This window comes from Diceros bicornis, chromosome 34 (assembly GCF_020826845.1).
Source record: "Diceros bicornis minor isolate mBicDic1 chromosome 34, mDicBic1.mat.cur, whole genome shotgun sequence".
Classification (NCBI taxonomy): Eukaryota; Metazoa; Chordata; class Mammalia; order Perissodactyla; family Rhinocerotidae; genus Diceros; species Diceros bicornis.
The window spans coordinates 19470225-19486128 of NC_080773.1; the positions used below are offsets into that span (position 1 = coordinate 19470225).

The 15904-nt window shown below is 61.8% G+C and overlaps 2 protein-coding genes across 8 annotated transcripts; one reads left to right on the forward strand and one right to left on the reverse strand.

Annotated features, from left to right (window-relative positions):
• On the reverse strand, positions 1-12604 carry TRAPPC6A (trafficking protein particle complex subunit 6A). 6 transcript variants are annotated; one of them, XM_058529563.1, is made up of 7 exons: positions 12498-12604; positions 4733-4800; positions 4393-4510; positions 3660-3743; positions 3350-3443; positions 2640-2677; positions 1-1914 (listed from the first exon to the last, which is right to left on the reverse strand). In XM_058529563.1, exons 1-7 carry the CDS (start codon positions 12579-12581, stop codon positions 661-663), a joined length of 1740 nt encoding a protein of 579 aa, XP_058385546.1. In that variant the 5' UTR covers positions 12582-12604; the 3' UTR covers positions 1-660. The 6 variants fall into 6 exon arrangements, with proteins under 6 accessions (XP_058385546.1, XP_058385548.1, XP_058385549.1 ...); XM_058529565.1 differs by lacking the exon at positions 4733-4800 and having other exon boundaries at positions 1782-1914; XM_058529566.1 differs by lacking the exons at positions 1-1914; positions 2640-2677 and adding an exon at positions 2300-2639.
• A 437-nt stretch (positions 12605-13041) lies between these two features.
• BLOC1S3 (biogenesis of lysosomal organelles complex 1 subunit 3) lies at positions 13042-15488 on the forward strand. 2 transcript variants are annotated; one of them, XM_058529570.1, is made up of 2 exons: positions 13042-13566; positions 13646-15488. In XM_058529570.1, the coding sequence occupies exon 2, from the start codon at positions 13654-13656 to the stop codon at positions 14251-14253; it is 600 nt and encodes a 199-aa protein (XP_058385553.1). In that variant the 5' UTR covers positions 13042-13566; positions 13646-13653; the 3' UTR covers positions 14254-15488. The 2 variants fall into 2 exon arrangements, with proteins under 2 accessions (XP_058385553.1, XP_058385552.1); XM_058529569.1 differs by having other exon boundaries at positions 13043-13180.
• Positions 15489-15904: the final 416 nt, after the last annotated feature.

Consider the following 15904-nt stretch of genomic DNA (forward strand, 5'->3'; position numbering starts at 1 on the left):
GGCAGCCTCGGCCGAGCTGCTGTGCCAGCCCTCTGCTGTCAGCGCAGGCCCAACTGGTGAGGCCCCGGAGCTGGGAGCCGAGCCGCCCGACCGGTTTGCCCGCCCTGTCCAGTGCTGTCTGCTCTCAAGGACTGGGAGGCTGCCTCCACGCGGTACCCCAGGCAAGGGATGGGGATGGCAGGCCTCCGTGCTGCCTGGGGCGGGACCTGCCAGAGGGTCTATGGGGCCAGCCCCGGCGCACTTCTGCTGTGGGAGGGCAGGAGGCTGGGACGTGGATGAAGAGCCTGGGACCGGGAGAAGACGCAATCCCAGGTTCGGATGCCAGTTCCTCCTGGGCCCAGCTGTGTGATCTTGGGCAAGTGACTTCACCTGTCTGAGCCCTGGCTTCCTCGTTGCTGAGCAACGAGGTGCCAGTGTCGGCACCTGCCTCTCATGGTTGTCAGGAGGAGTCCACAGAGCACAGGGCTGGCACTGGGCACCGACAGCAGCTACGCCTGCTCGGCTGACTGACCCACTTACCGGGTTGCTCAAAATGCTTCACATGTCACGACAATACACACAGGACAAAGGCTTCCAGGAGTCGCACGCGATGGACGTGCTTTTCCTACAGTAACCCCGTCCTTCTCGCCATACCCCAGTGGTGTGGGTGTGATGCCCACTTTACAGATGAGGAAACCGAGGTGTGGAGAGGTGAAGTCCCTGACCCGGGTCACAGGGAAGCAGAGGGGGCTTTGAAAGCAGGCTGGGGTGGTGCTCTGCCTGCTGCTGGCTGGGCAGGTGGAGGGCTCCCTGCAGCCCTTCTTCCAGAGGTGAGGGCGGGATGGGGCTGAGCAAGGGGGGCCTTAGATGCCACGGGGGCCCTTCGTCCCCCAGGGTCCTGTCTCTGCACTGCTGGAGCAATGGGGACAACTGTGACTGCCCGGGGAGAGGGCTGGCCTGATGGGGATAGGGGAGGCAACCACGGAATAGTGCCCAGGACAAGGGTTCAGGACAGGAGACGGGAACCCACCCGGCCCTGCAGGGCACCCCTCTAGGGGTTCCGCCTGGGTGGCCAAACACAGCACCCTGTAGCCAGAGCTCTGTCCCCCCCTCCACCCGGGGCCAGGCCTGTCTCTCCTTCCCCAGGCTTTCAAGCCGCTTCTCCTCCCTGTCCTCCACCAATGCGGGACTGTGCCCCCATGCCAAGCACCCCTCACCACCCCGGCCCTCGGCGGGGCTGGTCTGTCTGAGTGGGGGAACCTCCAGGACAGTCCCATGAGCTTCTTGAGAGCAGGGCTGGGACAGTCGCCCACTCCCGCTGCCGTCCGCACACAGTGTCGCTGAGTGGCTGCAATTCATTCGGGAAACATCTGCCAGGCTCTGCGCTGGGCAGTGCCACCACCAGAGGAGGGGTCGGGAGGGACCCAAGAGGAAGTGTGTGGAACATAAACAAGTAAACACCACAGGGCAGAGGGAGGCTGTCCAGGAGCCCGCCCAGGGCTGCAGGCACAGAGACCAGTGAGGAACCGCTCCAGTGGGCGTGGCGGTCAGCAGAGGCCGGGCGGCTACCGGAGATGAGAGGGAGCAGGAGTCTGGGGAGCGGGCGGGGGCGGGCAGCCCAGGCAGAGAACACGTGAGGCCGGCCAGGGAAGGCGGACCAGCTGTGTGGGCTGAGGGGCAGGCCCAGGCAGGGCTGGATGGGGTGTCTGCGCCAGACTCTGCAGAGGGTGAGGAGCCACCGTGGGGGTGTTTTAAGCAAGGAGACCCTTCCTCACTCTCGTCTTGGTTTACAGCTCTGAGGGGGAAGTACTTACCCACGTCAGGCAGCAGGGGGCCGAGTCCAGGTGCACGATGCCCCAAGATGCTATGAATGTAAAAGGGCGGGGGAGGCAGGGAGGCTGAGGGACCGGTCAGCTGTTCTGGTAGGACTCGGGTCTGCCAGCATGTGAAGTGTGTACATAAGTATGTGGGGAACGAGGATGTATGGCCCGTGTCCCCGCTCCGTCCATCCTCGCTCCCGGCAGCCCCTGCCCTTCTCCCTGGAGAGAGGTCCGTTCTGTGTGCCGCGCTGGGCACAGAGCAGCCCCAGACTTGTTGACGCTGGTGGGGCCGCCGGTGTCGGGGGCCACCATCCCCCTGCCAGGTGTGCAGGGTGGGAGGCAGCATGCTCCAGGGCGTGGAGGGGGCCCGGGAGGGGAGGGAATAAGGAATGGGCAGCCACATGGTGCTCTGCTCCCCCACCTCGCGCAGGACCTGTGACACAGTCACTTCACAGACACCCCCTCCTCCCAGCGCTCTCAGAGTGACCCCCACCTTCCACTTTAGATGGCTCCACATACAGAACCTTTATTGAGCATCTACCACGCAGAGTGATCCGATGGGGGGAGCCTGCCACACCAGCCCCAACTGCTGCCAGGACCACCTCGCCCCAGGGATGCCCCCACCTCCCTCTGACACCCACTTGTTGAGCACGTGTGACACCCTGAAGTGGCTGGAGCGCCTGCCTTGCTTGTCACCCCCAGAGCCTGGGATCCCCAGCACCCTCTGGCCGCCCCCAAAGGCAGTGGCCCGGGGTCCCTGGGCCAGAGGCGGCTGTGAGGCTCAGCCGGGAGTGGGGCCTGGGGCTCCTCAGGATTTCTGGATCACCACCTGGAACTTACCTGGAAGAGAAGGGCTGGCTTTAGCCTGAGGCTGGGACCTGAGGGGAGAGGCAGAAAGCACCCCAACAGCTCAGAGCTGTTCGTCCCTTAGGCTGGGCCTCAGTTCCCTCACTGGTCAAGCGGGTGATGCTCCCCACCCGCCTGGCCTGCATCCAGGGCTGTGTGGGTGACCAAGGGCACGAGGGCCAAGCATGTGGGCCGAGGGGAGGGGCCTGGCACGGGCTTCTGTGGCACGTACTGCTCAGGGCCTGCCCACTTGGACCCCAGGTCCCCCCATGAGTGGGCCTCGGGGGCCAGCAGAGGGGAAGACCCCTGGGGGGAGGGGCAGTGGAGGGCAGGACACCCCGCCAGGCGGGGTGCAAGTTCCACGGGGCCCAGCCGCCTTTGGAGGCCCTCATCAGAGCTTCAACCAGAGTGACTTCTGTTATGTTCACCTGGGTACCCGCATTCGAAGAACGTTTGAAACTACTGGACTGGCTCGCCCCAGGGAAGCAGGCTGGGGGACATCACAGGGCCAGGGGCACTGATGGGCTGCACCAGCTGTGTGGCCTGAGCATGTGACTTAAGCTCTCTGGGCCTCAATTCCCCATCTGTAAAATGGGGCTCCACAGCCCGGGCCCACCTCCCCGGCACGCGGGAGCAGGGAAAGGAGAGCTCCGGATCTGCTGCCTCTCTCAAGGGATGGGCAGAATCCCCCCTCCACGACTCACAGGTGGGCAGGGCTGCCACGGAGGCGGTGACCAGGCTCTTGACGCCCAAGGTGCTGAGGGTGCCACGCAGGAGGCCGCAGGTGAAGGCCAGGAACTGGGGGGGGAGGGGGGGCACAGGTCACTGTGGAAGAGGGAGGCCGACACCCGGGACTGGGGCCATGCTGGGCTTCGGGCTTCGCAGTGGGGTCAACCCTTTCCCCGGGCCGTGGGCTGTGGGCCGGCCCCTCAGCGGGGGGAGAGGCCCATCTGGGGGTGGGGGCTGGGTAAATAGCAGGAGTGAAGTGTAGGTGGGGTCCTAGCACCCCCATACCTTGGGTGCTTCCTCCAGATACTGCAGGCCCGAGGCCATCCGGACGAGGAGGGGGAAGCTGTTGTCCTGCAGGACGTAGGTCCCCTGGGGCAGAGAAGTGGCCCAGGGGGCTGGGGTGGCGCCTGTGCCTTTGTTGTGGGGGGAGGGGAAGCCAGGACCCAGCGCCCCCGCCCCGCTGGGCTGAGGTCTGGAAGGACCCCTCCCTCAAAACCACTGTGGCCAGGGCCCGGCCTTCCGAGCTGCAGCAGGGCCAGGGCTTCCCACCCTGGGCCTGGCGTCCGCCCACGCAGTGTGTTGGCCCTGCCCCGCTGGCTGCATGACTTCCCGGGGGAGACGCTGCAGACCCGGCCCGAGAAGTGGCCCGTGTGGGGCTGGGCGCGGCGTGGGCGTCTAATGGGAACCCGACCCAGGCTGCGACAAGCAGCGTCACGCTGAGGCAAGATGCTGCAGCCACGAGAGCGCCTCTGCCCACTCTGGGGCCCCAACCCGGGAGGCTTGTGGAAATTCTGGAAATAGCCTCGACACCCCGTTGTAGCCTCCTGGCTTCCCTCAGAGGATGCACAGAGGTGCCAAGAAGGGCTGTGGCTGCCGATGGGATACCCAGTTCCTGCCTCCCAGCTTTGGGCAGGCCCCCACCGGTGGGCTGGGCCTGCTGCAACCCCTCTCTGTGGGCTCTCCTGCGTTTCAACCTCTGCCTGCAGTCAGGAAGCTGGGGCTGGGTGTGTGCACACACCTGGTGATTGGTGCGGAGGCTGTCCATCTGCTTTTGGAACACGGCCACCCACAGGTCTTTGCACAGGAACTTGAGGACGTCCAGCTCCTCCCTGAAGGCCAGCAGCTCCCGGGGCAGCCTGCAGGGCAGCGGCAGACACTTGGGCCAGGCTGATGCTGTGGGGTCGGCCAGGCCAGGGTTGGGGAGCCCAGGGTGAGGAAGAAGAGGAAGCCAGGCCGGGTTCCTGCATGGAGCAATGCCACCCTCCTCGCCCAGGCGTGCCCAGGAAGGGGCCCAACCTTGGTCCTGCCCACCTGCAGCCAGGCAGGGCCGGGGAAGGACAGGAGGGGCCGGCTCTCACCTCTCACCCAGGGCCTGGCCCACACGGAAGCCCATGCCCTCTAGGACAGACAGGTTCATCTTCTGTCCCTAGAAGGTCAAGGAAGAGAGGCTCAGGGACCCTCAGCCACCTCCAACCGGGAGCCACCTGGTGTAGTGGCTACAAAGGGGACACAAGACCAACGTGCCCTTCCCTGCCAGTCGAGGGGCGAGGAGACCCGCGAGGGAGCGCCTTCCTGCGCCATCTGACCAGGACAGCTCAGGCCTTCGCAGTGGCAGGTTGGCCTTGCCTTGCCCCTCTGCCGCGTGACACCTCCACTCCCTCACACGCCTCCTCCTGGACCCTCTGAATCCCCACACTCCTATCCCATCAGCCCTCGGGACCAGCCCCCTCTTGCTCCAGGAAAAATGGGCACCTTCCCCAGGCTCAGCTGCACCCCTGCCTGTGAGCTCTCTCCTGATAACACCCATCACGTACCGTCAGCACTTCCACCCTTACAACACCCTGTGAGGAAGCGCTCTGATCCCCCAGAGGCTCAAGTGGCAGCAAGCACAGTGAGGGGCCACAGGCATGGGCCCCACTCTCCCAGCCTGGCCAGCAGGGGGCTGTAAAAGTCGACAATGATCGTCACGCCTTAAAACTCAGCCAAGAACCCAGGGAGGGACACACGGGCTCAGCCAAGGGAGATGCTCCCTTGGGCGCTTGGGGAAGGCGTGGCCCAGATGGCATTCTGGGGGGCAGGCCAGGGTCCCACGGTGGGAGGGGCTGAGGCCTGGGGAGGGGGACAGCAGGAGGGCTGCACTTGGTGTCTGTCCACACGCCCAAGAGTGCGGACGGCAGGGCTGGAGGAGCCGATTCGTACGTATTTTTCACTTGGGTGACCTGGAGAGAGCCGAGGGAGGGAGGGAGGGCCCGACAGGGCACATCACGGCCTGCAGCCTGCGGCTGTATGTCTCGGAGATGATCTGGCAGACCGAGGTGGGAGAGCAGAGAGGCAGATGCAGAGCCCAGGAGGGAGGCAGCTCGGTGAGGGTGGGGCCCAGGCTGACCCTCCGCACACACAGGGCCTGGCCCCCAGGAGGCACTTGGGAAACGGATGCTGAACAAGCGAAGGTGGGGATTTGAACAGACACTGTCCGCGTGCTCTGTGCACACTCCCATCTAATTTAACAACCTCATAAATCAGGCCATCTTTCACACCGGCACCCGGGGCTCAGAGGGGTGAGGTAAGCCTGCCACACACACCCTCAGCTGCGGAGCTGTCTCTCCACCCGAGCAGGTCCGGCTCCCGAGCCTGGACGGCCAGGTGGGCGGGTGGCCAGACAACACCCGCAGCTGTCCCAGCCTCAGTGAGGTGGCACAGGCGGCGGCCCGCCTGGCGGGGGCTGCCGGGAGCAGGGAGGCCCCAGTAGAGGCAGCCGGTGTTTCAGAGCAAGGTGCCCCTCTCCTCTGCCAGGCCACCTGGCACCCGGGTCCCCGCCCGCCATTCCACGCTCCTCCTGCGAGACCGGGCCTGGGTGACGGCGCTCTCTGGGACCGCCCTCGGTTTTCCTCTGGTTTCCTCAAGCATGGTGGGGTGGGCTGCACGGGGTGAGGGGGCTGCTCTGGGTGGGGTCTGATGACTAAGGATGTGCAGGCGACGAGCTCGGGGTGTGAGACAGTGAGGGGCCCCATGCCTGGTGGCTGAGTGCAGGATCTGGAGCCACGCCAGCCCTGACACCCACCAGCTGTGGGACTGGGGCGGTGGCTTCCTCGTGTTAACAGCATTATTGCCCAGGGATCCTATGAGGAGTAAAGGAGTTGGTAAATGCAAGCTAAGCACTGAGTCGGCTTGGGCAGTGTTCTCGTCGTCATTCACAGCCTCGGGTCTGTCAACCTGGGGGACGGGCCCCCTGGGGGACGGGGGATGAAGCCCTGGGCTGGGAGAAGGACCCCACGAGGGAGGGGCTCTGTTCTCTGGGCTGATGGACCTTCTCTGCCTCTCCACCCGGTGGCTGCTGCTCCTGTGTCACCTCCCTTCTAGAGGAGAGCCCCTGGAGGAGGCACAGCCAGGCTCCACTCTGACCCAGGGCGTCTGTGTCCCTGAGGACTTCCCAGTGTGACAAGGAGAAGCCAGGGCTCCCTCGTTCATCCCACAGACATCTCCTGGCTGGCCTTCAGGGGCTTCCCAACCGAGATAGGGGTGACGGGGCCCAGGTGATGGCAACCCACCTGCAAGGGGGGACAAGGGCAGCACAGAGCAGACAGACAGGGCCAGCTCCACCAGGAGGGTGGGGAGCAGGGAGGGGGAGTTCCAAGCAGACGCTGTGCGCAAGGGCAAGGATGCAGGAGAGCGGGCTGTCTGGAGGGAGAATGCAGCTTAGGCCACTGCGGGGACAGTGGGGAAAGGTGGGGAAGGGGCCCCAGTCATCCAGGCTAAGGAGGGTGTATGTCCCCCGTGTGACAAATGCTGCCTGCCTGGATGTTCTCGATGTGGGCCATGGGGGGACAACGCAGAGAGCCCCTGCCCTGATGGAGCGGGCCTCCTAGCAGGGGAGCGATTAACGGTTTCATTATAATCACGGAGTGCCAGGAGGGAGACATGCTGAGCTGTGATAGGGCTCCGGGATGTGCCGAGTCTGCTGGGAGTCTGAAGGAAGAGGAGCTAAGCAGGGGAGGGGGCAGGGAGGGCAGGCACCCCAGGCCAGCGGCCCTGAGAGGGGACAGCTCGAGAGTCAGTGGGGAGCTCTGAGGGGGGTCTGGAAAGGTTTCCACAAGCTCAGGTGTCCCTTCAGGGAACTTCAGGCGTCCTGGGTCTGAATCCTGGCTCCACTGCTGACTACCCAGGTGTGTGACCTCGGGCAAGCTATCTAATGGCCCCGGGCCTCAGTTTCCCCATGTGTGAAATGGGGCTGAGAGCAGTCGCTACCTCACTGTGGCGGTGTGACCGGCACCTGGCAACAGCTGGATCCACAGCTGTTGTTGCTGCTGGCCCCTCTGTACCAGCCCTTGACAGGGGCCAGTTAAGATCTGCTGAACAGAAAGACAGGGGTTGGGGAGATGGACTCATGAGAAGGGCGGGGGGAGGAAGGGAAGAGGCGAGGATGAGCAGGTGCAGGGAAGAGGGTGGAGGAGGAAGGGAGGGGACGCCTCACCTGCTCGCCCATCCCCGGGTCCCTGCAGGAGCTCGTCAGGGATGAGGGCTTTATCATCTCTGGGAGGGCAAGGCCGGACTCTCCCCTCCGTCTGAATCCTCAGGCCCAGCCCAGAGTCACAGCACTTCTGGGCTCAGCTGAGTTTACACAACAGCCCAGCAAGAGGAAACGAGATAAGGCAGGCCAGAGGGGAACCCCGAGGAGAAGGCTTATCAGCCTCGGGCACTAATGGCATCAGCGCTAGGAGGAAGACACGAGCTGATGGAGGAAAGTCTGGGAAATGAAAAATATGGCAGCCAAAATAAACATCTGTTAACAAGGAAGCTGAAGATGGACAAATCTGTGTGGTAGATAAAGCCTCCCAGATCGTCAGGAGCAAAACATGAGGTAGAAAAAATGAGAGAAAAGTTATAAGACACGCTAAGAGATCCAGTAAGTCTAATATTCATCTGAGTGTCAAAAAGACATGTAGGGAAGGATGCAGGAGAAGAAACACTCAGAGGTGATAGGAGACAAATGTGCAGAGCCCAAGGAGGGTTCAAGTGCCAGACTGGGAAGGGCCACAGGGCTCCGAGGAGGACGAGGAGAGGATGAGCAAACCGAACCTGCACCCCACACATCCTAAGTGACTGGGAGAGGGCATCCAGGGCTGAAGCAGGAGGGGTGGGGGGCTGTGTGCCTGCCTGGTCCCTGCTTATCTGTGAGGTTCCACCCCCACCCGCAGAGCCACTGCGCGCAGGCCCGGGGTGGGCACCGGGGAAGGGGCAGGCCTGGTTCCTGCCTTAGGCACAGGGAGAGGGGCCTCGAGTTCTCCGCCTCCCCAAAGTGAATGGCCTCGGAAGACCCAAAAGAAGCAGAGAGTGAACAGGTGAGTGAGGATGAGCGAGGGAGGAGCCAGCACGCCTCCCACCCCACCCTGTCGCCCTGGACTCTCCCCCCTCATCCACCCAGGCGGTCCCAAACAACCCCGAATCCGGAATCCCCCATTCTCCCCTGCAGTCTCAGAGCCTGCCCAGTCCTCCCTCCCTCTCCACCCTGGCCTCTGCTCTGCGCTCCTGCAGCAGGAGGGCCCTTCCTCGCCCTCATCCAGTCTCATTCATGTGCCCAGGGAGGTCTTGCTAAAATCTCAGTTCACACCTTCTGTGGCTCCCACCACCCTTGGGACAGGGCCCCGGTTCCAGGGCCGGCCCACGGAGACCCTGCCCCTGGCCCCCTGGCCTCAGATGCACTGCATCCCCTCTAGGGCTCTGCCCCCACTGTCTACTCTGCCAGGAACAGGTGGGTTTCCCCCGCTCGTGCCCGAGCGCAAGGACTGTATGTGACAGCCGCTCCACCACCCTGGGCCTCTTGAGAGAAGGGGCTGGCGTGGGCGCTCAGGGGCTTTGGTGGACAAAGGCCTGGCCACCTGCAGGCTCACAGTAGTGGATGATGCTCGCTGTATGCGGCAGAGGAATTCACTCCTTTGCCCATGGGCTCCCTTTATCTTCCCAGCTTCTGAGGTGGAGAAACCACAGCCTCCTACTCTCGGAGGAGATTTTATTGCTTTGATAACAAAGGTCAAAGGATCTTTTCGATCTGGCCAGTCTTCCACTCAACCTGTAACCATCCAGGAGCATCCATCCAACAGCCACGAATAACTGGTGATCTGGAGATCACTAGAGCCGTCACTAAGTGATGACTGTGGCTCCTGGGCACCTGTGCCGTGGGCACGAAGATGAACGGGCCACCATCCCTGTCCTCGAGGAGCTCTGGAGCCAGACACCCGGGTCCTGATTTTGCCTCTGATGGTGGCTGTGCGGCCTGGGGAAAGCCCGCCCTATCTGGCGCCTCAGTCCCTCCTGTGAAACGGGACAATGTTTACCTCATAAGGCTGTTCTAAGGACTAAATCAGATAAGATATGGTGCTGGGGACACAATAAGTTCCCAAGAAACAGGAGGCCTGCGTTTGGTTGAAACAGGACACTTGTTGGACCAAAGAGAAGGAACAGAGAGTGGAGGAGGGGCCAGGAGCGGGAGAGAAAGGACTGGGAGACAACGGAGCTGTTTCCCGCACCAGGCCCTGAAAAACGGGGCTCCCCAGGTCAAGGTGTGTGAGGGAGCTGCCACGGCCCCCACGCAGGGCTGCCCCTGGAACCACCGGGAGCTCTCTGAGGCCCGTCCTCCCCGTTCTGCTCCAGCGGAGTCTCTGGCCCTCAGCATCGGATTCCAGGGGCAGCCGAGGAGAGCCACTGCCCTACAGTCACAGTCCTGTTTGTGTGCGCCAAAAGCCCTGGGTGAGCACACCCAGCAATCGAGTGTTTCCCACGCTGGCTTGACCACAGAAACCCATTGAAATCCTCCTGGAGAGGGGCAGAGTTAAGACACACTGTGGGAGGTTATAGCACAGGCTTCAGAAGCAGGAGGCCTGGGTACATTCCTGACCCTGCCACTTTAGAGCAAGCACCCCCTCCATCAAAGCCTCTGTTGCTTCATCTACAAAGTGGGGAGCACCCTGCTGACTTCTATGGGCTGTTAGGAGGATCAAGTGAACCCAGGAGTGGGAAACCCATGAGAGCGCATGGCAAGACTTATACACGTAGATGCTATCACTGGTCACAGTACTCAGTAATCCCAGTCCCCACCGCCACCCTCCACGGCATAGGGGCTGCATCTTCAACAAATCCATGCCGGACCTACTGTGTGCACAGGACCTACTATGTGGTGATTCACACAGACCTGGTCCAGGCCCACACAGCGCACAGTCTGGCAGGGGAGACGGATATGGATCAAAGGATCATACAGATACATAATTCAGATACGTACTTATCGAGTGTGATGAGGGCTACCAAGGAGAAGCTGGGGAGGGGGCTGTGAGAAGGTAACAAGGATACCTGACTTCCACTGGGGGCTCAGAAGAGGCTTCCCTGAGGAAGGGCATTTGAGCCAAGATCCAAAGGATTAATAGGTGTGAACGCAGTGAAGGTGTGACAGGTGAAATGAGCTGAGAGATGAGGGAGGAGGCTGGTACAGGGGCAGAGAGGAGGGGACCTGGGCTAAGGCAGGGGCAGGGACAGATGGAAATCTATTTAGACAGCGGACCGGGCAGGGCCTGGTTGAAAGCTGGAGGGGAAGGAGAAAAGGCAGATTTCAGGGGCTCCTGGCTTTCTGAGTAGGAAGCCAGGATGGATGGGCTGCTGAGACACCGCAACCCCCTCCCCAACACACAGGCCAACGCACGCTCCCTCTCCATGCTTTAGCTTTCTCCCAGCATTTTCCCGACGTACTATATACACTTGACTCATTTATCTCAGTTGTCTGTCTCCCACACTGCAACAGGAGCTCCAGAAGGGCAAGGATTTTTGTACAGTTCACTGAGTAATCCCCAGAGCCTACAGTACCGCCGGCACCTTCCAGCTTTTTGTTACAGTTTGTTGAATGAATGAACTCAGAAAGAAACTATGTTGAGACGGTAACAGGCAACACCCCCATTAGGGCTCCTAACTTGGGAAGAAAACCTAAGCCAATAAAAATGTCTTACAGGGCCGGCCCCATGGCTTAGCGGTTAAGTGCGCGTGCTCCGCTGCTGGCGGCCCGGGTTCGGATCCCGGGCGCGCACCGACACACGGCTTCTCCGGCCATGCTGAGGCCGCGTCCCACGTACAGCAACTAGAAGGCTGTGCAACTATGACATACAACTATCTACTGGGGCTTTGGGGGAAAAATAAATAAAAATTTAAAAAAAATGTCTTACATATAGATGATGATGTAAGAATAAAGAAAGAAGTGACCTCAGCCCCTGTTTATAAAGTACCTACTCCCTCCTTCCCCTTTCTTCTTGGTAACTGATTTTATAACAAAAGCTCCCATGTTTTGAGGGCCATTATGTGCCAGACACGGCATGAAGTGCTTTAAAGTCTGAGCTCATTTATTCTTTCGGAGGGCTGACTTCCAAAATGCCAAGCATGCCCCTACCTCAGGGCTTTGCACCTGTTTTTCCCTCTTCCTGGAATGGAATGCTCTGCCCCCCACTTATCCATGAGGTTTGCTTCCTCCATTCTCTTCCTAGAAAGGCTTTTCTCCACCATCCCCCACTCCATCTCTTTTCTTTCCCTGACTCTACTGAAGTTTTCTTTGTAGAACTTCTCTCTAGCTGGTAGCAGAGTATATTTTTATTTGTTTGACTCTCCTACTGAAATATAAGCTTCGCGAAGACAGGGAAACAGTGCCTGGAATACACTAGGCGCTCACTAAGTTTGTTGAATGAATAAATGTCTCACTCTGAGTCTTAGGTGCTGTTCTGATCCCATTTGACAAAGGGGGACACTGAGGCACACAGCGATTGAGTCATCGGCTCTCACACCTACTGGCGCGGGCGGGATTCAACCCAGACAGTTAAGTCCTCAGTACACGTCCGGTAATAGTAATAACTGTCACTACCGCCCGCTTACCCTGGGCCAGGCCTGGGCTAAGAGCCTTCCCCCGAGCTGTCTCGCTCGGTCCTAGAAGCGACCGCGAGGCCGGCCCTGCGGCGAGCCCGCTTCACAGCGGACGGCGCCAGCGCCCGAGGTCGCCCAGCGAGGCAGCGCCGGGGTCAGGGTTCCGCGCTCCCCGGGGCCTCGACCCGGCCTTCCCGCCGCGGCCCGCGCCTCCTCCCCCGGAGCCCCGGCGCTCACCCCGGGGCCGGGGTCCGGGTCACGCGCCCACAGCTCCGCCACCATCTCCGTGTGCAGAAACTCGAACAGCACCACGTCCGCCATGCGCCGGCCTCCCGCGCCTAAAGAACGCCCGGCGCTTCGCGCTCTCATTGGCCCAGCTGTGTAAGCCCCGCCTCCTGCACCTAGGCGCGACCCCGCCTACTCCCACTTCCATTGGTGTTTCAGACTAGTCCCGCCCTCCTCCTCTCACGCGGTGCGCGCGTGAACGCGGGAGATTAGGGGGCGGATCTACTTCTTTCATTGGCCACACGTGACAGCATCTCCGCCTTTCCCCTCCGTCTCTTCCCTGGTTCCGGGTCTTCGAGCATTTCCATTGGCCGAGTCGCTGGTGACACGTGACATAACTCGTTTTATAAAATCCCTATTTGTCCGCTCGCTTAGCAGCACAACCCGGAAGCGCCCGCCCAGCCACTTTCCTATTGGCCGTCCTTACATTCACGTGACTCTTCGCATACGCCCTCGAAGTTGGTCCTGAGGGCTTGCTTCCTGGTCGGTAGCCGAGCGGCACACGTGATTGGCCGCCACCGCCCGCCCCCCCTGCTTCCCGATTGGGTGGGGCTGCCTCCCTGCACCTCCCTCGGTGAAGACGCCGCGCTTCGGCTGGGTAGCGGATTCCGGGGACTCGGAGCTTCGGTGACCCGGTACGGCCTTCGGGGATAGCGCTTTCCCCTCGCCCCCACTAGTGCACCCTCCCCAGAGTCCAGCCGGACTGTCACCCTTTCTGTGACCCTGGCACTGGCTCCTGGGCAGCCAGGGGGCCCGTGTGCTTCCGGATCTGACACCGGCTTGGAGGACGGTGTTGTGGGTGTGGCCTCTGCCAGAGGCAGAAGCGGAAAGAGCTCAGTTTGGGACTCTGGGAGGTCGGGCCTCGGAGCCCTAGTTGAGCTGGTCCTCAGTTTCCCCGTGCGTACACTGAAGAGGCTGGGGCCAGTAGCCCCCACCATCACCGGCAGGCACGATGAGCCCCGTGCACAGAAGAGGAAACTGAGGCCCAGGCAGGGGAAGCAGAGGGCCCCACATCGCTGAGGTAGTCAGTGGAGGGGCTGGGAATCCAGCAGCTGCGCGCTTCGCCCCTCATGCCATGCCTCCGCCCCCCTTCCCCCTAGCTCGGCGCATGGCGTCCCAGGGTCGTCGGCGGAGGCCCCCGCGGAGGCCCGAGACGGTGGTGCCGGGGGAGGCGGCCGAGACGGACTCGGAGCTCTCCGCGTCCTCGTCGGAGGAGGAGCTGTACCTGGGCCCCTCGGGCCCGACGCGCGGCCGCCCCACGGGGCTGCGGGTGGCCGGGGAGGCCGCGGAGACCGACTCGGAGCCGGAGCCGGAGCCGACGGCCGCGCCGAGGGACCTGCCCCCGCTCGTCGTGCAGCGGGAAACGGCCGGGGAGGCCTGGGGCGCGGAGGAGGTCCCGGCGCCCGCCCCCGCGCGCTCGCTGCTGCAGCTCCGGCTGGCCGAGAGCCAGGCGCGGCTGGACCACGACGTGGCGGCCGCGGTGAGCGGCGTGTACCGGCGCGCGGGCCGCGACGTGGCCGCCCTGGCCGGTAGGCTGGCGGCCGCCCAGGCGGCGGGGCTGGCGGCGGCCCACAGCGTGCGCCTGGCGCGGGGGGACCTCTGCGCGCTGGCCGAGCGCCTGGACATCGTGGCCAGCTGCCGCCTGCTGCCCGACATCCGCGGCGTGCCGGGGACCGAGCTGGAGCAAGACCCGGGACCGCGGGCCTAGCCATGACCCACTGCACCGCCTGACTCTGCGCCTTGGGGGTAGGCCTTGGGGCCTCTGGGACCTGTCTCTGTACCCTGTGTAGCCGCCTCCCAGCTTGCTGTCACCTTCAGGGCTAACCCTGCCCCCTGGATGATGCTGTGCGTCGGGTGGGTAATGGGTTCATCCTCTGGTGTGTAGTCCTGCCCTGCCCCTTGCATCTGGTTCCTCCTCCTGGTCCTGGCCCTGCTCCCTGGTTGCGAGCCTGTCTCTAAGGCCTGGTTCCAGCCCTTATGTAACTAGCTGCTCTTTGATCTGTCTGCCTCCTGGGAGCTCTGTGCTCTCTGCCTTTCTGAGTTTGCCTTCTGTTCCCAGAGGCTGCTCCTGCCTCTTCCCACAGGAGCCCCAGAATCTGCTGCACATTCCCTGGCATCCTCCTTCACTCCCTGGGCTCCGGTTTTGGTCCTAGCTCCACTTCTGGAATTTTGTCCCCTGAGGCTGGGCCCTTTTTCTGCTCCCCAGGCCCCTGTTTCCATCTCCTGGTTCTAGTTCTTGCTCTGCCGTCTCCTGGCTCCTCCTCCCCGGCCTTGGCTCCATTCAGTCCCTTGGCCTGATCTGGTATCCTGGATCCAGCTGTCCCTTTAGGATTAGTTTTGCTTCTTTGTGCTTTTCCCATCCTGCTTGTACTATCTACCTGATCCTGGGCTCTGAAGACCCCCTATGGTTGGTGTCCTTCGTCAGACCCCAGATGAGGCCCCTACTGACCCACAGGGGTCCACCTCCTGACTCTCCAGGCCCAAGAGGGCATCTCCTCCAGACCCTCCAGACCCAAGTTAGTGTGTCCTCCTCATCCTCCAGGCCAAGGTGGCACCTTCTGCCCAAGCTCCAGATACAGGATGGGCCTCCTCCTGACTCTCCAGGCCGATGGTGGCACCCTTCAGGCACTTAGGGCCCAGTAGAGCCCTGACCTGGTACTTGGGACACAAGATGACACCACTTTGCAGATGAGGGCCACACATATGGTGTTCATGCACTGTGTTGGCCCCTGGATGCTAAAAGGACTTGGATTCCTGGCTCGTCTCAGGGTCTGGACTTAGCTCCTTTCTGCTCCTTCTCACCTGCTCCCTCTTCTGGTCCCACTCACATTTCTTTCCCGCCCCCACTCTGTTATCCCAGCCTGAAGCTGAGATCTGAGCCCCCAGGATGGAGAGGTGAGGAAGAGCGCTCTATAGCGGACTCATTAAAACTTAAAACCATTACTGATATGGCCAATTCCTCTTATCTCCTCGCCTAAGCTGAGGGTGGGTTGGTTGGTGATTTTGAGAACAGGGGTCCGAAGAGAGGGCTCCTTTGTGCCGGGCCTCTTGAAGGTGAAGCCGTAGCTGGGAAGTTACGGCCCCGAGTTTTTTGCCCTGGCCCTGCGTTTATTTGTGTTTCATTCATTCAACACGCATTTATGGAGCGCCTGTGCTGTGCCTGTCCTGTGCTGGGCACTGAGGGTGCCACAGCCAGGCCGGGCCCTCACAGAGCTGATGGTCCACTGGGGGAGACAGACATTAATAAAATAGTCTCATCAATCAATGGATAGTTTTAACAATTATAACTTGATCATTTTCCTGGCACTGTGATTAGTGCCATAAAGCAGTGCAGGAGTTTTGTGAAGGTGTAACTGAGA

What these genes read in the sequence shown, in the direction of transcription:
- BLOC1S3 (XM_058529570.1), top strand. Translation starts at nt 13,654, where the DNA reads ATGGCGTCCCAGGGTCGTCGGCGGAGGCCCCCGCGGAGGCCCGAGACG.
- TRAPPC6A (XM_058529563.1), bottom strand. Translation starts at nt 12,581, where the DNA reads ATGGCGGACGTGGTGCTGTTCGAGTTTCTGCACACGGAGATGGTGGCG. An exon ending in GCCTCCGCACCAATCACCAG is followed by an intron (nt 3,744 to 4,392) that starts GTGTGTGCACAC and finishes TCTCTGCCCCAG; the next exon opens with GGGACCTACGTCCTGCAGGA. An exon ending in ATCTGGAGGAAGCACCCAAG is followed by an intron (nt 3,444 to 3,659) that starts GTATGGGGGTGC and finishes CTCCCCCCCCAG; the next exon opens with TTCCTGGCCTTCACCTGCGG.